We start from the raw sequence: 24,568 nt of genomic DNA, 5'->3' as shown, positions 1-24,568 counted from the left end.
AAATAAACTTGACCACAAGGCCGTACGATGTTGGCAAACCTAAACTTGCAATGTCCTCTTTTTCAACTAGCTCATCTTCTTATCAACCCTTTTTACTAATTTTTTAAATGAACATGGAGCTCAACTTTTGCAAATATTTATATAAGTAAATAAATATTCTCTTTTTGACCTTTTACTAGTTGAACCAAAAAGAGAGGAATTTTAAATTTTTTCTTAATTTAAAGGAATTAAATAAGATCACAAACAAACCTCAGCTGTTTGAACTAAAATTAAAAAACAATGGTTACAACTTACAACAACTCTGGCATTGGCTTTTTTTTTTTTTTTTCTTTCTTTTCTTTTATTGTGGAAAAGTTGTTTCTCTTTGGCCTTTTTTTAATTGGAAATTTTCCCTAAGAAAATAATAAGTTTGTTTCTTTTCTTTTTTTTTTTTTTTTTGGTTTGTTTATTGAATAAAAAAACAGAGATATTTTGAAATACCTAATCTATTATTAATTAAGGTCGTGATTGGTTTTCCATGCCCACACATGAACCTCGGATCAGTAACACGCTTGACGTCAAAGCTGCAAGATGTGAGCAAATTTTGCCTGCAAAGTTTACATTTTATACTCTTAAGTAGTTCCATCTCATTCTCATCATTGATATACTCAAAACAATAAGAATAAAAATTAAAAAAATCCATCTTCCTTATTGCTGGTAAAAGTGACACATAAAACTCTTAAATTAAAATCCATGTTATTAATGATCTTGTTTTTTGACCCCATGCTATTAATGATCTTGTCAAATTTGAAATCAATAAAATAAACTAAATCAATGGGTGTCCCACCCACAAAGAAAATTTATTGAGTGGCCTAAGTAAAATGTGGTTGCAGGAACTATTTAAAGCATGGATACAATAATCAGTCGGCAATCACCACAATCCTACCAATTGATTTTGGGTTCTATGATTATAATGCCATCGTTGAACTTAAAACTGCTTGGGAGAAGGTTCATTTTAGAAACATATATATATATATATCTATTTATCAAAAAACCAAAAAGAAACATATCTAAAGGTGAAACCTAAGTATAATGTTAGCTTTTTTTTTTTTTTTTTTTTTTGGAGTTTCTAGTTTTTGAATTTTTTTTATACAAGTTAGAGGTGCAACTACCTGAAAATACTATAGGTAGTATGAGGAATCAATGAATAACAGAGTGTCATTCAAGGATTGATTTATCATATCAAGGAGAAATATGCCAAGATTACTTCCTTGGAGGAGAAGCTGAGATCGGCTGTAAAATAAATAATATTTTGAAGCCAAGCTTAAAGGTAAAAGGAAGTGAAAGTATTTGGGGTTTGATATGATATTTTTGTCATGCTTTTGTTTAGTTGATGGCTGACTTTGAACACAATTTTTTTTAGGTTCTGTTTGATAGGGCTTATTTTTGGCTTAAAAGCTCTATTAGAAGGTCAAAAGCTTTTTTATAAAAGAATAAAGGTGTTTGGCAAAAATCAATAAATACTTATTGACTAAAAAATGAATTTTTTTAAACTGCTTTAGAGAAGTCCAAATTTTGAACTTTTTAAAAAAAACTCTTCTTTTTTACCTTATATGGAAATTTAATAAGCATTTAATACAGTTTAATGAACATTTAATGCAGTTTTTTTATTTACAACCAAATATTTATTAGCTTTTTAATAAAAATTATTTTTCAAAAAGATCTATTATACAAACCTCTACGGATTAAAATTCTACTTTCATCAGCTATACCAAACGGACCTTTAATCCTTCATTAACTTATAATTCTTGAGTTTATGAATCATGATAAAATCATTTTTCTAAAAAGTTGTGCTCCAAAGTCATGCTAGCACCTAAATATATATATATATATATATACAAGCCAATCATCAGTTAAACAAAATAACATATCAAAGAAAAAACATATTTCAAACAATCTTACCACTCCTGTTTTTTAGCAAGAAATTAACATGCCAAAAATATCAAACCAAACCTGAAAATGCTTCACTTCCTTTGAGCTTTAAGCTTAGCCTTCAAAACCTCCAGAGAAGTAACCTTGGCATGTCTCCCCTTCATATTATAAATCAATTCTGGAATGACACCCCTAGTTCAATTATCCATTGGCTTCTCATACCATCTAATATATTTACAGGTAGTGCACCTCTAATATGCATGAAAAAGTTCAAAAACCAAATCAATTTTCTCCATCTAAATAGGAACTTAAAAGAAAAAAAAAATTTCCCATTATACTTAGGTTTCATCTCTATTAGAAATATATGTTTCTTCTTCTTCTTCTTCTTCTTCTTCCTTTGATAAATAGATCTATATGTTTCTAATATAAGCTTTCTTCTAGGGCAAGATCCTTTCCAAGCAGTTTTGAGTTCAGCGGTCATATTGCAATTGCATAACTCAAATCAATCAAGCCTGATTTTGTGAAGCATATCTAAAAATGTTGTCTTCTTTTATGTAAATTACGATGGTTCACAAAAATTCTAAGATACAACTCCGAAGCTCATACGAAAGTCCACTACGAGCATGTTCATAATTGGATAATGAAACCAAGTTATAATATTACACTGTCCAAAGAACCAATATCATAAAACTATAAAAATAAGAGAGTTTGAGAGTAGAAAAAGATGACTAAAAATTTGGTGTATTGGAATACTAGAACGCATGGCCCTTTATAGGCTTCCACATACATTTGTAGCTTAAACAAACATTAAAAACAAAATCAAAATTAACATGATAAAAAATTTTCTGTTATAAAATTTAATTTTGAATTTTAAAAACGTTTTAATTTCCACAGTTTAGAGGTTGAACGTGGAGATAATTTAATTAGTTAATGTTGTTTGAACCTCAAAACTGCTGGCCCAATTCATCGCGAGTTTTACAGATGAAAAACAAAGCCGATTCAGTACCTTTTGACTCTATTTTGGAAATCTCGAACAACATAGAAAAACAGATGTATTTTGAAATACCTTATCTATTAAAAAACTAGGTGTGGTCACATGTGATTAGCCTGGTTTAATATGAAATTTGGATGTCCAATAGTTCACTTTTTGTTTACAATATTTCTAATTAAAATAATTTTATAATTGTTATGATACAATAATTTAAAATGCATCTATTTACTAATCATTTTTTCAATTTTACATTAATAGAAATGAAGAAGTTTGTTTGAATAGAACAATCATAAAAAGCATTTTATGAGGGGTGATTTATTTTTTTGTAGAAAATAGGATATTGTTTTACTAAACAAAAAATTAAATTAGTAGTGAAAATACAAAGTACTTGCATCGTTAATGAGGATATTTTAGCACTATTGATGCTTTTATAGGATAATTACAAGATTTAATAGAAAAATAGGTAATATCTAAACTATTTCCTATTACATCTTGCATTTTACAAAATATTAATATTAGTGCTACTATTGGAAGATATTAAAAATAAAATATTTTGTAATAGTTTTCAAAAAGTTATAATTATCTATCATCCTAATATTGATGAAAAAAATATTCCATGCTAGGTAATTAAACATTCTTTCTTTATCCTCTCATCATACAATAAGAGTGAAATTTGCACTTCCCTGTAATATTTTTTCAATATCGTTTGATTGTGAAAGGTTTACACTACTTGCCATTTTGGCTTTGCTTCCAAAAACTCATCATCCTTGTTAACTTGCCAAATATTATTGATTATGATTCTTTCTTATTTCCAAACATAATAGATTGTAAAAATTGTAAAATATATGCCTTATATATGAAATAAAATTTTATGTAATTTTATAGCTTTGAAAAAGAAAATTTCCATGTATTGAGTTACTTTTGTTAATTAGATATAGCACAAAATCCTTTTTTTTTTTTTTTTTTCATCACATGGTTCATATATTTATTAAATATATATATATATATATATATAAGCCCACAATCCATTCAATATAATATTTTTAGCAATTAACAATTAATATTGTTTTTCTACGTACATTCGTATTTAATTTTATTATATATTTCATTTATTTTTAGTTTGAATTAAAAATATTGCTAATAAATTCTAATTAAATAAGGTTTAAAATTTTAACTTATTTAATTAAAATTGTCAACATTACTTTAAGTTTCAATGTGATAATTTCTAGCAGTGATATATATTGAATAATAATCTATTGTTCAAAGCTTTTTCTCTTTTATATTTTGTTTATTTTTTCAATTTTAATGAGTCAGTTATTTGCTAAGAAATTTTCATTTTTTTTTCTTTTAAAAAATAAATTTATTTTTATATAAATTTTTGTTAAGATTTAATTAAAGCAACTATTAATTGCATTTATGCATTTTATAAAATAATAAACCTTGGTTACTTAATTTTTTGAAAATATTATCCATGATAAACGATGAACTTGTTATCAAATGATTTAAGCCAACTGGTAATTGTATTTGCTCTCCGCTGTTTGGAGGTAAAAGCACATGCCCCAGTCTGTATCAAATTTTGTGGACCCCACCTTTTCATACATCTCAAGCCGCACTAAATAAACGCAAGAGAGGGTTAGGTTTAACTTGCACCATATAAACCCAATTCCTTCTTCTTCTTCTTCTTCTTCTTCTTTTTTTTTTTTTTTTTTTTTTTTTTTTTTTTTTGCCTTTGCCAGTAATGTAAATTGCATATTACATATTATATTTATATAAGAGAATGCACCGTGATATAACTGACGCAATTAGAAAAAAATGTAACTAACGTTTATTTATTTATTTATTTTTTTCCCTAAAGCATATTTGTTTTTTCTTTATTTTCTTTGTTATGTTAAGCTGGAAACCCTATAACTGATGGATTTTTTTTTTTTTTTGGGGGGTAACGTTGTTTTTTTTTTTTTTTTTTAACTTTTTACCTTTTTTTTACTTTTACATGGTATATTTGAAAGTTCATGACTAATGCTTTTTTTTTTTTTTTTTATCTAAAATGTTGTTATTTTCCAATAATTTTTTAATTTTTTAATATTATATTACTTTAATAATGTAACATTATCATAATCATAGATAATAAACGAAGCTCAATTTAATATGCTATTAATACTTTAGATAAGGTTAAAACATTTTATAGCTTTTTTAAATATTATGTAACTTTAGATAAGGTAATTATTATCATAAATAATAATCAAAATTATATTATGAATAATAATACAGCACCGTGAGCGTGCTGGTTGGGTCAAACTTGGCTACAGCAGAAAAAAATAATTTTTGAATAAAAACAAAAACGTCTTTATTACGTGGCGGAACCTGATAGGATGGCATATGTTAGATCATAAAGAGCCAAGGCTATTAGTAAAGAGAAAAAGACTTGGAAAAAGTTGAAGAAAATGTAAATGAATCTACGGAGAAGACTTGAGAAAAGTTCTTTCTTGATCATCTACTTATTTTTCATTTTCTGTTTCTCTTCTTTCTTTTTTCTTGTTTTTCTTTTCTTTTCTTTTCTTTCTTGATCAGATTCTCTCTCTCGACGGGAAGCCGATCTCCGGTCTGCTTTTTTCTCGACGCCGATCAATACCTTCTTCTCTCTCTCTCCGCAAAGCACCCAACCCAATCTGCATCCTTCTCTCTCGACTCAGCACGAAGCACCAGCCTTCATCTTCGGTAGCGGCAAGGTTTAATTCTGAACTCTAGCTAGTTTTTCAGCTTTTGGTGATTACCTATCAATTTTTTATATTTAAATATTTTTCTCTAAATTTTTGGGTTTACCGTTCTAAGGTATTGTGCATTTTTTTTTTTTTTTTTGGAGAATAAACTGCATTTTTTTTGGACATATCATTTTATCCTCTTCGCTTCTTCTGTGACGCTACAAATGTTTGCTCTTTTTTTTTTTTTTAATTTTTTTTTTTTTATACATCTGCTTGGTTGTTGGATACCTGTTTGATTGTGTATTAAAAATTAAATAAATAAAAATTTTAATGGCAGTATTTGTTTATATAATAAAGCCAAAACCAACTGTTAGATGAAAAACAGGGTTGTTGAGCGGGTGCAACCAGCTTTTGACACATGGAAAAAAGGACAAAACGCATGGGGGGGTACCGTTTTTGTACCAAAATAAACAGTAAATATTTGACCCAAAAACCGCACTTCTCCTCGCTGATAGTATAGATAAAGGATTAAGAGTCGTCTTTGGTAGCATGCCCACAACTTGAACATAGGACCAAGAACTCCTTTTCAGGTTACTTGACCACACAAGCTGCAAGATGTGAACAAACTTGTTCTTTCGAACTTACAAAATTATAATCTAACTGGTTCTGTCGCATCCCAACATCAATACTTTTTTGTGTTAAAACCGAAAACATAGGTATTTTGAAACACCTCATCATAGGTGACACTCTGTGTGTGTGTGTATACTTGGTTCTTTGCTGTTTGTTTAGGTACAAAACAGCTTCAAACTTCCCCAGTGTACTTGGTCTGAGGCTAAAAAGATTTCTCATGTTTCTCACTTCATAATCATGCTTTGAAGCCAATCATACAAATATACTATGAAGCCACTTTTTCACTATCTGGACTCCAACCAAAGCAAAAGCTTTTTTATTTTAACTTTTCTTTTTCTTTTTGTTTTATTATTATTATTATTATTTCTTTTTAGAGATATGGCATCTTCATGATCATCCAAAAAAAACAAAAACAAAAGAATTTGCTTGTTTATACCATTATGAAAATCATTGTAATGAGAACTACTATAGAAACTCATTGTATATCATATAAACACATTTTTTCAGAGTGGGTATTCTTTATGCAATGCCCGCACTTGAAACCCAGGATCAGATAGATTTTTTCAGGTTATTTTACCACAAGGCTGCAAGGTATCAGGTTCAATCTTGCAATTCTTATTTTTTATAGGTCTCCTTTGAAAAGAATAAATGAATCTACATTAATCCTTGGATTTGGGTTGTGGGCTTACTGAACTATGCCCTTTCCATTTTTATTTTATTCTTTTCTATATAGATGACAATATCAGCATGTTACACGCCCTTGTGGATCACATATTTCTTTTTGTAAATAATTAAATCAGTATTTTTACTCACAAATGAAAATGTTTTTCTTTGATTTTTGGTAATTGAAGCAAAAACAGAGGTATTTTGAAATACCTCATAATTTTAAAGGGTTAATTTAATTAATTCCCTCGAGGGTACGTACATTCATCCATGCCCATACACTTGAACCCAAGATCAAGAAGGCCATTTTCAGGTCACTTAACCAAAAGGCTACTAGACCTTTTTAGGCAATTTTTATAATTTGCAATTGGAAAAATTTCTTTAATTTTTTCTTTTTCTTTCTCTCTTTGACCTATTTTTGGATTGAACCAAAAACAGAGGTATTTTGAAGCACCTCATCTTTTAAGAAATTAGGGTCGTTTATAATGAATGCCCACATTTGAACCTAGGACAAGAATACCTTTTCAGGTAGCTTTGACCATAAGGCTGCAAAATGAAGGCAAACATTGCCTTTCAAAGCTCACATTTTGTTCTCCGAAAGGTTCCATCTCATCCTCATCAATACTATAATAGAAAGGGATTTCATCTTCCTTTTTTACTAGTTAAAGTGGCACAAATTTATATATATATTTTTTGATAAAACCGTGAAAAGAGGTATTTTGAAATACCTCATCATGATAGATAGGATCGACCAATGCAAAGTGAACCCTGTCAGTCCTAGTGTGTGTGTGTGTGTGTATTTGGTGCCAACACTCGAACCTGGGACCAAAAGACCCTTTCAGGTAACTTGACCACAAGGATACAGGACGTTCGCAAACCCAAACTTGCAATGATTCATATCATCTTATCAACCCTTACCATAGGTTTAATTATATTTGAAATGTGCATACAGCTGAACCATACCAAAAATATATATAAATAAATAAATTATTCTCTCTTTGACCTTTTCTAGTTGAACCAAAAACAGAGATATTTGAAATACCTCATATTCTGTGACGTTTAATGTCCTTAAGAGAGCCCTTATGCATGCATGCCCATAATTGAAACTAGGACAAGGAGAAATTTTTAAGGTCATTTGACCACCGGGTTACAAGATTATAGGCGATCCTGAGCTTGAAATTTTTGCAAAAATTCAACCATTCCCATGTCAGTATCAACATTAATTTTTATTTTTGGGATATTTAAATTTGAGACTATCCAAATCAAACATGCCTATATTTAGTAGAGAAGGAATTATTAGTATCTAATATCAATTTATTATAATAATTAGACAAAAAAATAAAAGATACCTTATATTAGAAATTAAAAAATTAAACTCTACTTTTATCAATGTTTTTCAAGGTTGAAATCATCACAAAGTTTTTTGTATTGTTGTTTTCAATTTCAAATAAATGTAAACACAATATGATCCATTCCTAGTCAACAAATAGCAATTATGTAAGGGGACAAACATGGATGTTGAAACCATTAATCTATACATGGTATGACTTTCAGTTCACTGTGAGTTCAAAGCCGTATGATTACAATGACTGTTCAATACTTTCTTTCTTAATCTTTGAGTTTCCATTTGTTTTGTTCTCCTCTATGGATGAAAATATCAGCATGTTACACACCCTTGTGGATTATATATTTGTTTTGTAAATAATTAAATTTTTATGTAAAATTTTCCTTACAAAATTTTAGAGAAAAATATAAATCAAATGAAAGTCCATCTTCGTTTAAACTTTTGGGATCAGTGGTAATTCAATATGATATCAGAGCCAGAGATCGTTTAAGCTTTTGGAATCAGTAACATAAAAAATCAAAATTTCTTTGATTTTAAATAACTGAAGCAAAAACAGAGGTATTTTGAAATACCTCATAATTTTAAAGGGTTAATTAAACTTGACCACAAGGCCGTAAGATGTTGGCAGGCCTAAACTTGCAATGTCCTCTTTTTCACATAGCTCATCTTTTTATCAGCCCTTTCTGCTAATTTTTGAAATAAGCATGGAGCTCAACTATACCAAACATTTATACAAGTAAATAAATAAATAAATTATTCTCTCTTTGACCTTTTACTGGTTTAACAAAAAATAGAGGTATTTTGAATTTTTTTTTTTTTTTTTACTTAAAGAAATTAAATTAGATCACAAACAAACCTCATCTTGCAATTTTTTCCTTTTCATAAATAAAAGATCCACCGACCCATATCACCATTCTTTTGGATGTTTAAATTTGAATTATGCAAAGACATTCTAAATCAACTATGTTCATATTCAGAGAATCATCATTATTCAATAAACTTAGTATAATAATTAGAAGAAAATCAATAAGTCCCACAAATTCCAAAAGTAAACTCTACTTTTGTCAATATTCTTCAAGTTGAAAAAAACATCAAATAGTTACTTTTGTATTGATTTCTTTTTTCATTTTTCATTTCAAACAAATGTAAACACCATATGATCTATTAATAATCAACTAATAGCATTATGAAAGGTAACAGTCATTCAGGTTGAAAATCGTTCATTCTTAGTTACTCCTATGGGAAACAAACAGCTCAAAACTTCCCCAGTGTATTTTTATCACCTCGTAGTGGATTTTCCCTGTCATTTTTCTGTCTCTTTTGTACGAGAAAAATTTGTCCCAAACAGATTAAAAATACAATGAAAATTGGATGCCAACAATTAGAGATATGGCATCTTCAAAAAAATTTGCTTGTATACGCTCGAGTTTGTGGGGCAAAAAATATATATATACATATATATATATATATATATATATAGAGAGAGAGAGAGAGAGAGAGAGAGAGAGAGAGAGAGACGGAGACAGAGAGAGCATGACTAACAAATGTTGTGCGTAGCCCATGAATAATGCTATATAAACTTACTGTGTATAATCTGATTCTGGGTTTGTCTGTTCAGAGAGTATTCTTTTTGCGATGCCCACACTTGGAACCTTTCTCAGGTTACTTCATCACAAATTTAATGTATAGGATTCCGTTGAAAAGAAAAAATGAATCTATCATTTTCATTTTGTTCTAGTAGATGGATGAAAATATCAGCATGTTACACACCCTTGTGGATTATATATTTGTTTTGTAAGTAATTAAATCTTATGGAGTATTTTCCTTTAAACATTATTGTTTTTCTTCAATTTTTAGTAATTGAAGCAAAAACAGAGGTACTTTGAAATACCTCATCATTTTAAAATGAAAGCAATTATATATGCATGCACGCACGCCCTGACACTTGAACCCATGATCAAGAAGACCTTTTCAGGTCACTTAACCACAAGACTAGAAGAGTACAGGCACACCATGTCTTCCAAATTTATTTATTTCTGCCTGACCTTTTTAAATTGGAAAATTTTATTTGTTTATTAATTTCTTAAGTTTTTTGTCTTTGACCTATTTCTAAATTGAACCAAAAATAGAGGTATTTTGAAATACCTCATCTTTTAAGAATTGGAGCCAGTTTGGAAATGAATGCCCACAATTGAACCTAGGACCAAGATACCTTTTGAGGTTGCTTTGACCACAAGGCTGCAAGATGTAGGCAAACGTTGCCTTTCAAAGTGCACATTTTATTTCACTTAGTAGTTGCATCACATCCCCACCAATACTATAGTGAACAAATATTTTATATTCCTTATTTGTTAGTTCAAATAGCACACAAAATTCTTCAATTAAACTCCATGCTATTACTGATTTTATAAATTTACCCAAAGCAAAGGTATTTTGAAATACCTCAGCATAGCTAAGACCTGAGCTATGCAAAAGTGAACCCTGTCAGTTCTAATGAGTGTATATTATATATTAGGTGTCAATACTCGACCTTTGGATTAAATGAACCTTATAGGTGACTAGACCAGAGGGCTACAAGATGTAGGCAAACCTAGACTGCCAATGTTTTCATTTTTGCTAACAGCTAACCCTCTAATCAACCTTTACCACTAGTTTGCTAATTTTTGAAATGTGCATAGAGCTGAATAATTCTAAAACTATGAACAAATAAATAAATCGTTCTCTCTCTGACCGTTAACTAGTTGAACCAAAAACAGAGGTATTTTGAAATACCTTATATTCTGTAATTGCTCAATTCCCTAAAAGAAGCTGTTAAACGTGCCCACAATTGAATCTAAGACCAAGGAGACCTTTTTAAGGCTACTTGACCACCAGCTACAAAATTATAGGCAAACCTTACCTGTAATATTTCAATTCATAAAAGATTAACTATATCACACATAATTTTCATTTTTCTGGATGTTTTTGAGACCTTCCAAATCAAACATGTTTATATTCAACAGAGATGGAATCAGTAGTATTCAAAATCAATTTATTGTAATAATTGGAAGAAATTTTTTAAATTCATATACCAGCAATTTCAAGCTAACCTCTGCATTTATTAATATTCTTCAAGGTTGAAAACATCACAAAGTTTTTTGTATTTTATGTTTATTTTTTTTCCATTTCAAACAATTGTTGACACCATATAATCCATTCATAATCAACCTATTGCATTATATGTAAGGGGACAAACAAGCACGTTGAAACCATTAATGCTCTGAATGATATGACTTTCACTTCACTATGAATTCAAAGCCATAAGATCATAATGAAGTTGAGATCATTCCTTCTTTGTTCTTCTTTTTGATACAAAAAACTCATAACTAAATACAATAAGTTGAGGTCCATTCTTTATTCTTGTTTCTCACTTCTTAATAAATACAAACCAAGCTTACATAATATAGGTCGTTTGCACATCATCCTGAAATTTATCGTTCTGTACTTCTATCTCCTTCTAATAAAGTCTATCCCATCCACAACTTTAGCACTTTATCCTTACCACCAGAAGCTACCTTTTAACCATTTGAACTCCAATCAAGAGCAAAGACCTCCTTCTTTTATTTTTATTTCTTTTTAGAGATATGGCATCTTCATGATCATCCATACAAATGTACTTGTCTATACTATTATAGAAACTCGTATTGAGAAACTATTATAGAAGCTCATTGTGTCAATGTTGCAATTCTTATCTTTTGTTAACACTCATTTGAAAACAATAAATGAATCCACATTAATCCTGGGGTTTGGCTTGTGGTTCTGCCCACTGAACTACACCCTATTTCTTATTCTTAATCTTTGATTTCCATTTTTGTTTTGTTCTTCTATATATGGATGAAAGTATCGCATATTACCCACCCTTTCGGATTATATAATTTTTTTTGGGTAAATAATTACATCTTGTGTAGTATTTTCCTTACAAAAAGACCAAAAAAAAATGTTTTTCTTTTGATTTTGAGTAATTGAAGCAAAAACAGATAATTTGAAAGGGCTAATTTAATTAAGGCCCTTTAGGGATACTATATATGCATGCATGAATGCCCATTCACTTGAACCCAGGATCAGAAAGAACTTTTTCGGCAAACCTTATTTTGCAATTTTTCTAATTTGTAATCGGTTTCGTCTCATTCTTATTAATATTACATGTATTTTCCTTAGAAATAGTTGTTTCTCTTTGACCTTTTTCAATTTGAAAAAAAAAAAAAAAGGTTTGTTTCTCTTTGACCTATTTTTAAATTGGACCAAAAACAGAAGTTTTTTCGATACCTCATCTTTTAAGAATTTAGGGTCGTCTGTAATGAATGCCCACACTTGAACCTAGGACCAAGAACACCTTTTCAGGTTGCTAAACATTGCCATTCAAAGCTCATATTTTGTTCTCTGAGTAGTTCCATGTCATCCTCATCAATAATGTAATAGAAAGAGATTTCATCTTCCTTGTTTACTAGTTTAAGTGGCACATAAAATTAACAGAGGTATTTTGAAATAACTCATAATGGGAAAGACTAGTCAATCCCTCTGTGTGTGTGTGTGTGTGTGTGTGTGTGTATATAAACACATATATAGATCGCAAAACTCAAACCTGGGGTCAAAGGACCCTTTCAGGTAACTTGACAAGATGTTGGCAAACTAGGCTTTCAACTCTATACTAATTTTTAAAATATGTCGGTGAACTATACCAAAAACACAGTCAGTTTCAAATAAAATTCATTTTATTTTGTTAAACTAAAATCTGCCTTTGATGATGATTGAATTCATAGCATGACTTTTTTTTGTTTTTGTTTTTTTGGTACCCAATGCAACTTAAAATTAGTCATGTACAAATTTAGGAGACTGAAATAAAGCCTCTTACCTTGCCTTGCACTCTTTAAAGCCATAATTAAATCTTCTATTACCCACTCCTTTCCCTAGATTGGGACAGTTAAAAGGAAGAAGAAGCTTTTGACAAAATTCCACGAATACAAAATTCTATAAATCATAGGGAGAAATTAATTTGCACTGGCTTTTCTTTCTATAAACGTTCATGGTTGACAACATTTTTTAGTTATAGCTGTTGGATGGTCTTATACGAATAGAGAACAAAGGCCATGGCCCAGTATAATAATTTACTCAACAACTAGACAATGAACAACCTTAAGTAGCTGCCTCCATTAACATTCTGTCAAAACACTGTTTATAATGCAATCAATAACCAAGTGACCTCCTAGCTAACTCTATGTGTGTGTGTATATATATATTGCAAAAAGGATATATGTATCAAATAAAACAGAATTATATTTTCAAAAAAAGCATATAGATAAATAAATGCAACGGAATTAGATAGCGCCCCATCAATTCAAAGGGTTGGTATACAAGGCGGGTCATATACATTGCTTTTCTTATCTCTCTGAATATATTGATTGAGTAAAGCTTAAATGAAAGAGCGAATATATTCTTGTTAGACCCCGTTTAATTAAGAATTAAAGACCATCCAAGAGTGAACATATTCTTTTGCACCCCATTTAAGAATATAAAAATTAGACAACCACTTATTTTTTCATTGAATTGCGTTTCTCTTAATTTATTCTTTTTAGCTGTTTCATTTCATGTTTATTATTATTATTATTATTTTTATTTTTTTTGGTAATATTATTCTTTTGTTAGTTCTTAACAAAAAGAATATGGAAAGAAAGCAGATTCTCGTTCCAAAAAAAAAAAAAAAGGGAAACCAGAATTTAATGTCTATATATCAAAGAAAAGAAAAGAGAGAACGAAGAAAGCACAATAAGTTTGCCATAATCCCAAGCATGCATCTAGTATAATTATTGAGTAAGAGGAATTTCATAATGCCTTCTGCAACACAAACTTTACTGCATTGTTTATTTTGATTAATAAAGACATATGGCTATAAATATATACACATATATTTTGGTCCTTAATTCCTGACTTTAATTGAGTTCACTAGTTTGAGTAAAAAAATTATGGAAGAAAGAGAAGAAGAAACAGATTGTGTATAAAGGGAAAACACATGAAATCGCATAATATTAGATTTCTTTTATTTTATACCAGCAGTGTTTACAATGCAATCAGTAACTCTATAACCAAACAGAACTTAACTAAGTGACCAGCTAATAAGCCAACTTAAACAGCTAAAGTTGAATTGTGTTTGTGCAATTTTTTTTCAATGTTTTTTTCAATCTTCCATCCACTATACTCCGTTAGCTCAGGCTTGTCAGTTTAGTTTTTTCTTATTCGTTTTCTTTTGTCTTTTAACTGGAGACTACATCAAGAAATTATAAAAGCAAAACCATGCGTGGACTTAAGCCCCTTAGCTATATATATATATATATATATTTCAACATCTTTAATTCTCTAATGGTCAGATTTGCTATTTCCTACTTTCACTCTTCGCCCTTGTAAACTAGTGATAATGATAGCTCATAACAGCTAAAAACCCAATCTTAAAATCAACGGTTTTATAGACACAAAAACTAAATAAATAAAAGAGAAAAAAAAAAAAAAAAGAGGTTGAGCACTACTCATGGTAAATTCATCATTTATATAAGAAAAGGATATATATCAAATACAATAACAGAAAAAGATTTTCAAAAAAAAAAAAAGAAAAAAAAGTGAATAAATTGATTGAGTAAAGCTTAAAGAATAAAAAATATATAGATGGCTTCTAATCAATTCAAAGGGTGGGTGGACCATATATATTGGTTTTGCCCTCGCATTCTGTATATATTGATCGAGTAAAGCTTAAAGACTGAAAGAGGAATCACATTCTTTTACACCCGTTTGAAGAATTAATTAAAGTTTAAAGCATCTCATAAACATCTATAAATAAGGATAAAAAATAGACAAGCACATACCTTTGTATCAAACACTTAAATTCCATTTTTCTTTATTATTTTTTCTCTGCTTTGTTTTGTTTTTTATTCTTTTGTTAGCTCTTAATTACGGGAAAAAAAATATATATATGGAAACAAAGCAGATTCTCATTTAAAAAAAGAAGAAAGAAACCAGAGTTAATGTCCATCAAGAAAGGAAAACAGAGACTTATGAAGAAAGCACAATAAGCTTGCCATAATCCCAAGCAAGCAAGTGGTATAAATATTGAGCCGGAGGAACTTTGTAATCTCCACTGCAACACAAACTTTCAGACTTTCCAGCCCAAAAACTAAAACCACAAACCACACATTAACCTGCTTTCTTAAAGATCTACTACTTTAATTCCTGTTTCAAAATCGATAATTTTGTATCTAACTGTATAAACAGTTCACAATGGCAGATTCAATCCTCTTTGGGATTGCACAGAAGATCATTGAAAACATAGCTTCTGCAGCTGTGCAAGAGATTGGATCCATCGGGGGTGTAACTAAGGAGCTTTCAGGACTTGAAGAAACCATTTCAACAATCAAAGATGTACTTCTTGATGCTGAGGAGAAGAAGAACCATAACCACCAGGTGAGCAGCTGGCTCAAGAAGCTTGAAGGTGTAGTTTACGAGGCTGATGACTTGATGGATGATTTCTCCACTGAAGCTTCGCGGCTACAACTAATGAGTGGAAGTAATATGAGCAAGAAGGTGCGCACTTTCTTCTCATCCTCCAACCAACTTGTGTTTCGTCGCACCATGGCTCACAAAATAAAAGACATCAATAATAGGCTAGCTGGGATTAGTAAGAATCACAAGAACTTCCATTTGGAGGTGCACCACGAGGAGTCTAGAGTTGTCCTTAGAGAGAGGGAGCAAACTCACTCTTACATACCTGAAAAAGAAGTTATTGGGAGGGAGAGTGATAGAAAGGCCATCCTAGACCTTTTGTTAGATCCCAATGTTGAAGAGGATGTGTCAGTTTTGCCAATAGTGGGTTTGGGAGGTTTAGGGAAAACCACACTTGCTCAATTCGTGTTTAACCATGAGAAGGTTCAAACAAATTTTGATTTAAAATTGTGGGTGTGTGTCTCTGAAAATTTTGAGGTGAAATCACTTGTTAAGAGAATTTTAAATTCTGCAACTAAGAAGAGTACAGAGACGAAGCTGATGGATCAATTGCAAAGAGAACTTCGAGATACGATAAATGGAAAGCGTTATTTCCTTGTACTCGATGACGTATGGAATGAGGATAGAGAAAAATGGCTAAAGTTGGAAAACTTATTGTCAAATGGTGCAAAAGGGAGTAGAATATTGATAACCACTCGTAGTCAGGTGGTAGGAAACATTACTACTAGCTCAATAAAACCGTACGCATTAGGGATTTTAAATAAAGATGAGTCATGGTCTTTATTTAAAAATGTGGCTTTTAAGCTTAGGCATGAGCCAAACAACCCCAACACTAAGAAAATTGCAATGGAAATTGTGGACAAGTGTGGAGGTATTCCTCTTGCCATTAGGACAATTGGAAGCATGCTCTATTCCAAACCAGAAGCACAGTGGTCCTCTTTCCTGGAAATGGAATTTTCAAGGATGCCTCAAAATGAAAATGATATTTTACCCACTCTCAAACTTAGTTATGATAACCTTCCATCACATATGAAACACTGTTTTGCTTATTGTAGTTTATTTCCAAAAGATTATGAAATTGAAGTTGATATGTTAATAAAACTGTGGCTGGCACAAGGATTTATTAAGTCATCAAGTTCAGGTCAATCTTTGGAGGAGGAAGGGTTTGATATTTTTAGTGAATTACATGCGAGGTCATTCTTTCAAGAAGTAAAAGAACATTATAGAAAAAAATTAGAATGCAAAATGCATGATCTCATGCATGATCTTGCAGTACAAGTAGCAGGAACCGAGTGTACTACATTGCAATCTGTTGGAGAAAATATTAACGGAAGAACTCGGCATGTATCTTTCAATTTTAATTTAGATCCATCAAATCAGTTTCCAACTTTTTTGTCCAAGAAAAATAGGATTCGAACAATTCTTTTGCCTCAACAATCAAGGGATTCAAAAATGTTAATAGATTGCGATGTTCCTTTAGGTTTAAAGTTCTTGCGTACATTAGATCTTCATCGCTCTGGGCTTAAGAAAGTGCCAAATTCTATTGGTAAGTTGAAGCATTTAAGGTATCTTAATCTTTTTGGGAATGAGGAAATCAAGACACTACCAAATTCAATTACCAAGCTGCATAATTTGCAGACACTGAAACTATCATGTTGCGATGGTTTAGTAGAATTGCCAAGAGATTTGAAGAAGCTAGTGAATCTTAGGCATCTTGAGAACGATGAATGTAATAGTTTGACTCATATGCCTCGTGGGCTGGGACAATTGAGTAATCTTGTGACTTTGAAAGAGTTCATTGTGAATGAGGAGGGCATGGGTCCTACCAATAAGCAGCATAATCAAGCTCAGGTGGGTGTGGGAGGGCTTAATGAATTAATGGAACTTAACAACTTGAGAGGAGAGTTGTATATAAGAAACTTAAGATATGGAAAAGATGCGAGTAAAGAATATAAGGATGCAAAGTTGAAGGAAAAACAACATCTGCGTGCCTTAGGGTTAAGATGGTCAAATGGAAGCAATGATAAAGATGACAATGTTGACGCAACGTCCGAGGCTGAGGATTATGAAATTACGTTGGAAAGCTTGCAACCACACCCAAATCTTAAAGAATTATATATATTTGACTACAGGGCTGGCGTTAGACTTGCAAGTTGGTTTTCCTCACTTACAACACTTGACAGATTGCTCTTAAACGGATGTGAGAAAATCAAAAATGTTTCGGCACTGAGTCAACTCCCGTGTCTCAAAGCATTGTGGTTGGAGAAGTTGCCTTCCCTGGAGTACATTTCAAACAATAATGCAAAGTCAGTGCCGCTACTATCTACCTTACAAATGCTTGAGTTTTTAGACTTGCCCAATCTGAAGGGATGGTGGAAGGATGTTGGTGAAGAAGAAGAAAAAGATATTCCTCTATTCGAGTGTCTTTCTGAATTAAATATCTGGCATGCTCCCAAATTGACTTCCAATATGCCACTGTACCCCTATCTGGAAGGAGAACTTCGGTTGACTGATAATCATAGGTTGAAGACTTTCCAACGAACACAACAGATGAAGATGATGGATTCTTTCTCTCCTCTCTCAAATTTGACTTCTCTCTATATTATAGGGATTGAGAGTCTACAATCTCTCTCAGAGGTGAAAACCTACAGCCTCACTTCTCTCAGAAAGCTGTGTGTGGAGAAGTGTCCAAAATTAAAGATCTTCTTACCTGCTATTCAACATCTCACCTCTCTTCAAGAACTAGAGATTATCAGTTGCCATGAGGTTGACATATACGGAGACAGTGGGGATGGGAATATGTGGCAAGCTCTTCAAAGCCTTCTTTTTCTCCGCTTACAAGATCTTCCACAACTGGAAACTCTCCCTGACGAGCTTCAACAACTTATCTCCCTCCAGAAACTTACATTGGAAGAGTGTAAGAGTTTGGTGGTTATTCCAGGATGGATCGGAAACCTCAAATCACTTCGAGAGCTTCGTATTAAGGGGTCAAACAAATTGACATCGCTTCCTGAAGGAATGAGTCAGCTCACCTCTTTACAATCACTTTATATTAGTGATTTGCCACAACTGAAAACTCTCCCTGACGGGCTACAGGAACTTACTTCCCTCCAGAAACTTACATTGGAAGAGTGTAAGAGTTTGGTGGATATTCCAAAATGGATCGGCAAGCTCAAATCACTTCGAGAGCTTCGTATTATGGGGTCCGACAAATTCACATCGCTTCCTGACGGAATGCATGAACTTACTTCTTTGCAATCACTTGAAATTAGAGATTTGCCACAACTGGAAACTCTCCCTGACTGTCTACAGCAACTTACTTCCCTCCAGCAACTTATATTGGAACGGTGTAAGAGTTTGATGGATATTCCGGAATGGATTGGCAACCTCAAATCACTTCGACGCCTTCATATTTCCGGGATCAACAAATTAACTTCGCTTCCTGAAGGAATGCGTCAGCTCACCTCTTTGCAATCGCTCTATATTGGAGATTGTGATCCTATCTTAAAGCAAAGATGCGAAAGGGAAACAGGGGAGGATTGGCATAAGATTTCTCACAGCCCATCGTTTTCTATAGATGGTGAAAGGATTAATCCTCCACAAGAACCATCCACTTCTTCTTCTTCAGGTACGTAAATATAATTTTAAAGTAGGGTTCTTTTTCCATCCATCCATCATGCATGCATGCTTTTCTTCTTCTTTTTCAAACTTAATTATTAAAAGGATAGAGTTTGTGCGTTTCTCTTTTTTTTTTTTTTTTGGCAGCAGCTCTTGACAAGATATTTAAGAGTTTCAGGAGACTACAGTTGCGCAATAATTGAGAATATCTATAAGATTGCTCTCACATCCCCTTTTCCTTGATTCACAACCATTCACTTCTCCATGTACCAAAAAAAAAAACAAAAATCATTTGTCAGGTATGGGTCTTTTTTCAATCTTTCATCAATACCATCTTCGTCCTTTTTTTTTTTTTTTTTTTGGGGGGGGGGGGCCGCACTTTGAAGGATATATATGTGTGTGTGTGTGTTCGAGTGTTTTTCTTTTTTTCTTTTTTTTCTTTTTTTTTTTTGAACTTTTCTTTGTAGCAGCATGTTGGAAAGATACATTTAATGAGTTTCGGGCTGCTGCAATTGTGGAATAACTGGATGTCTGTTGGTGAAGGTGATGATGAATTGTTAACCACATCACTTTTCTTTTTTTTTCCTTTCCATTTGGTATTTTTTCCTATTATAGAATAAAAAATTAATTGTGGATTGCTTGATCTCTTCCTTTATATGATTTATAATTCACAATTTTCCCAAAAAGAGCTTGAACAGACTTGAGCTATAATAGAGAGAATTAAATTCAAGAACAATATTTCTAAATTTATTTATATGTTGCAGATCCCAAACAGAGCTTGAACAATCTTGAGCTATAATATAGAGAATTAAGAATGGATCTTATTCAAAACTATGGGTTGTCCAAATTTGAAACAAATTCAAGCATTATAAGGTAAGCATTACCCCCATTTCTTGCTTTTTCTTGTGTAGATTTTGTTTTGGCTGTTCATTTGTTGTGTTCTTCAATATAAGAATTTACATTTTTATAATTTTGAATCAAAATCAAGTTGGTGAAGATTTTCAGTCTGTTAGTACATCAAAAATTGCATAAAAAGAGTGAAATTATATGCCAATGATACCAAAGAAATGTTATGATGATGGATTTTTCAAGCGAGCAAAATGGTAACCAAACACACTCAACTTTCATTAACTTTTGCAATTACATTATGCTCATAATTCTTTCTTACATATAAGCTTTGAGCATGTTTTTCACATGCAACCAACTATAAAAACTTGTTTATTTAATGTGATGCATCCAAAAATTTCATCATCCCATGGAAGAATGCCAAAGGTAAAGAGATTGTGATTGGCTTAAGATTGCTTTAAGCTTTTCAGTTGCTTTCCTCATAGAATGTTCATGTTCCACGCATTTGATTATGTATGCAAGTCTAGTATCAAATCCCTAATCACTACATATGCAAATCTCGTAATCTTCATGATCTCCTTTTGAAGGAATCCAATATTCTTGGAGAGTTTAACATGACTTTCAATATTTTGGTGCAGATGATGAGCATAGAACATGCTTAGTGACATTCCACATAACTGCATGAAGGAATGTCTCTGCCCAGTTGGTAATGGCTGGACTAGTTATTAACAGTATTATTCCAACAATATGCTTATATCACAAAGTAATATTATGATGGAAGATCTAAAGATGGTAACCACACTTAATTAAACATGTTAGCTTTCTCATCATCAGTTACATTCTGCTCATAATTCTTTTATGTGATATAAACTTTGAGCATGTTTCTGATACACAACCATACACCACCTAACAACTTCAAAATTTTTTGTGATGCCCGCCAGATATTTATATCACTCCATGAAAGAATGCCAAAAGTAAAACAGATGATAATTGGTTATGACTGGTTTAAAATTGCTTACAGCTTTTGGGTTGGTTTTATCAGAGATGGTTCACATTCCCCCTATTTATGACAATGGGAAAGTCAATTATCATTCCCTTGTCATTACATATATATTAAGAATCACAGCTCAATTTTATTTGTATTTGTCATATCCTTATCTTTGGAGGAATCCAAATTTTTGGACAATTTAACTAATTTTCTATAATATGTTGCAGAATTCTAGCAAAGGACACTCTCGAGGCTTTAACTTAGATCGTGCTCAGATAAATCTTCATACCAAAATTGTTAAGCAAGTAAGCAACATATTGGCAATTATTACTATGTTTCCTTTAATTTGATCATGTTCAAAGTTGCTTAAAACCCTGTCAATATACACTGCTGGTCGACTCAGCTGTATGCACGACCTTACAATTCACTGTTGTATGTTAAACGAGTATCACTATTGGATGAAAAAGCCATAAAGGAAATGGCAATTATGATATTCAACACTGTAAATTTTGCTTTCTATGATAGTTTAGCTTTTGGTTTGTGCCTATTTCAAGTGGGAATTTGATGAAAATAACATGGAAAATGTACTAATTGTAGTAAATTTTGGTAGTAACAGTTGTAGGGTTTATTTTGTCAAAAAAGCGAAGCAAATCAAAAAACTGAAAGACTACTCTTTTTACTAGTGTTGTTGGTTTTTTTTTTTTTTTTTTTTTTGGGGAAATCTTCTTACTGATGGTTTTGGTAATGTGAAATATGCCAATGTGTTATTTAGTACTTGTAAGAGAGTGATTACTATATGGTTGATTTTCTATTTACTGTCCTTACAATTGCTGAAATATTTATTAACTCAGTTTCACTTTTAATATCTGAAACTTATTGGAAACATATAAAATATATTGGAATAAACCTCATAGTATTATTCAAACTAGTCTTTAGTGATAGATAAAAAATTAAAACAATTCTCCTGTTTCCTCAATGCCAAGCAACAAAGAAGAAATTGTGATAACAAGTCAACAATATCATAATGGTTATATCATCATGCCTCCTGTAATTTGATAGAATGCCGAGCTTCTCAAAACACTGTGTTAATACACTGCAGGAATCTCATCCGTACGCCTGACCTTACAATTCACTCCTCAATTGGAAAGAACGAGGATCGTCAGAAGATTGGTGGACATTCATGGAGGAAACTTATGAAAAACATTCCAACCTATCTTCTAAGAAAGACCTTGCTTCAGGTTTCTTCCTGTATTAAGTTCAAGTGTGAACTACAAAGAAATGTACCAGTTGATGATCAGCTTAATTGTAAATTAATCAAACAAAAAAAAGCCATGGATCTTAAATTTGTGGTTTGATTAATGCTTAGGACTCTGTTTGGCTTCTAGCTCGAGTAGACGATTGAAGCTTGACCATGTTACGTGGAGGAAATACAGATCTTGATGCTATGAGCATCTTTGATGCAGGAGACTTGTCACTGAAAGGTATTTTGCAGGTCCAATGCTACTGGTGTAACTGGCCAAAACAAATGGTATCTCATCCTCTGGTTTCAGTTTGTGGCTCCATCAAGTTTTAGTGTGATATACATGTTATTTTATTTATTTATTTATTTATTTATTTTAACTAAAACAAAGTTGGTGAGATTTTTCAGTCTGTTTCCACATCAAAAGTTGCATAAAAAGAGTGAAACTCAATGTCAACGGTATTAAAGTAATGTTATGATGGTGGATCCAAGCATTCAAATGGTAACCATACAATTGGTTTCATTAGCTTTTTGCGATTGCATTCTGCTTATAATTCTTTCTCACATATAAGCCTTTGAGCTCGTGTTTTATATAAAAACTTCTTATTTTTTATGTGACACATGCTGCAAATTTCATCATTCCATGGAAGAATGCCAGAGTCAAATGGACGGTGATTGGCCTAAGATTGCTCATAGCTTTTGGATTGGTTTCCTCAGAGAATGTTCACATTCCTCACATTTGTATAGGTATGCAAGTCAGATATCAGTCCCTAGCTAATCATTATATACAGAGAATCACGTGTCAGTGGTATTCTTCATCCAACATTTATGTGAGTTTAACAAGACTTTCTATATTGTGATGCAGAAGTTGAGCACAGAACATTCCCAAGGCTTAAGAGTTAGAACATGCTCTGGGACATTAATTTCCTTATAAAAAATTATGGGAAAAAAAGAAGAAGTTTTTAATCCACTCCAGGAACCTCAGCAGTATGCCTGACCTTACGATTCACTCCTGAATGAGAAACGAGGATCATCAGAAGAATATTGATGGACATTCAAGGAGGCAAATTTCAATTTATGATGTCCACATTCCTAAGAAAGCTCTTGTTTCTTGTCTCTGCCTATATCAAGTTCACTTCTGTGATATCCACAAAGAAAACGTGACAGTTGTTTATTGTTAATTACGTCAACAGTAAAATCCCAAGGCCAAAATAGAATCTCTATTCTGCCAACCACTGTTTTAACTGATTCTTCCCTAACATATTATATCACCTGGCATATATTTTTCTTTCTCACTTCATAACAAATACTTTGAAGCCAAACCAACATTCTGTACTTCAGTCTCCTTCTAATAAAATCTATCCCATCCACATCTACAGCACTCTATCATTGCCTCATGTCTCTTTGCAATGCCCACACTTGGAACCCAGGATCAAAAGGACCTTTTTTCAGGTTACTTAACTACAAGGATACAAGAAGTTAGGCAAGACCAATCTTGCAATTCTGATATTTTGTAGGACTCCTTTGAAAAGAATAAATGAATATACATTAATCCTTGGATTTGGCTTGTGCCTGGTGAACTATACCCTCTTTCTTGACCTTATGAGTTTTCATTTTCATTTTGTTCTCGTATATGGATGAAAATATCAGCATGTTACACACCCTTGTGGATGATATATTTGTTTTGTAAATAATTAAATCTTATATTGTTTTTTCTTTTGATTTTTAGTAATCCTGTGGGTAATATATTTGTTTTGTAAATAATTAAATCTTATATTGTTTTTTCTTTTGATTTTTAGTAATTGAAGCAAAAACAGAGGTATTTTGAAATACCTCATAATTTGAAAGCATTTAGGAAAGAGTTTAGGTAATCTGCTTTTGCTTGCATGCCCATACACTTGAACCAATGATCAAAAAGACCCTTTTCAGGTCACTTAACCACAAGGCTACAACGGTACCAGCAAACCTTAATATGCAATCTTCTTATTTGTGACTTATCCTCTTCAATATTACCATTATTTCCTTAGGAATAGTTGTTTCTCTTTGACCTTTTACAATTGTGGTTTTTTTTTTTTTTTTTTGGGGGGGGGGGGGGGGGGGGGAATGAAATTTT

General features: G+C 31.8%; 1 protein-coding gene across 19 annotated transcripts; it reads left to right on the top strand.

Moving 5' to 3' along the window:
- The first annotated feature begins 5,178 nt into the window (after nt 1-5,178).
- LOC107435110 (disease resistance protein RGA2-like) lies at nt 5,179-24,177 on the top strand. 19 transcript variants are annotated; one of them, XM_060814521.1, is made up of 11 exons: nt 5,181-5,628; nt 15,536-19,391; nt 19,529-19,680; nt 19,852-19,924; nt 20,146-20,254; nt 20,866-21,019; nt 21,443-21,520; nt 22,315-22,453; nt 22,582-22,696; nt 22,864-23,202; nt 23,321-24,177. In XM_060814521.1, exons 2-3 carry the CDS (start codon nt 15,542-15,544, stop codon nt 19,582-19,584), a joined length of 3,906 nt encoding a protein of 1,301 aa, XP_060670504.1. In that variant the 5' UTR covers nt 5,181-5,628; nt 15,536-15,541; the 3' UTR covers nt 19,585-19,680; nt 19,852-19,924; nt 20,146-20,254; nt 20,866-21,019; nt 21,443-21,520; nt 22,315-22,453; nt 22,582-22,696; nt 22,864-23,202; nt 23,321-24,177. The 19 variants fall into 19 exon arrangements, with proteins under 19 accessions (XP_060670508.1, XP_060670504.1, XP_048329851.2 ...); XM_048473894.2 differs by having other exon boundaries at nt 22,315-22,696; nt 22,864-22,957; nt 23,114-23,202; XM_048473892.2 differs by having other exon boundaries at nt 22,315-22,696; nt 22,864-22,957; nt 23,106-23,202.
- Nucleotides 24,178-24,568: the final 391 nt, after the last annotated feature.

This window comes from Ziziphus jujuba, chromosome 2, assembly GCF_031755915.1.
Source record: "Ziziphus jujuba cultivar Dongzao chromosome 2, ASM3175591v1".
Taxonomy (NCBI): Eukaryota; Viridiplantae; Streptophyta; class Magnoliopsida; order Rosales; family Rhamnaceae; genus Ziziphus; species Ziziphus jujuba.
Note: the sequence above shows the minus strand (reverse complement) of the source record. Positions and strands in the feature narration are given on the sequence as shown.

Excerpts from the sequence above, each read along its gene's own strand:
- LOC107435110 (XM_060814523.1), top strand. The coding sequence starts at position 15,542 with ATGGCAGATTCAATCCTCTTTGGGATTGCACAGAAGATCATTGAAAAC. Across the intron at positions 19,392-19,528 it reads ATCCACTTCTTCTTCTTCAG|CAGCTCTTGACAAGATATTT; the intron begins GTACGTAAATAT and ends TTTTTTTGGCAG.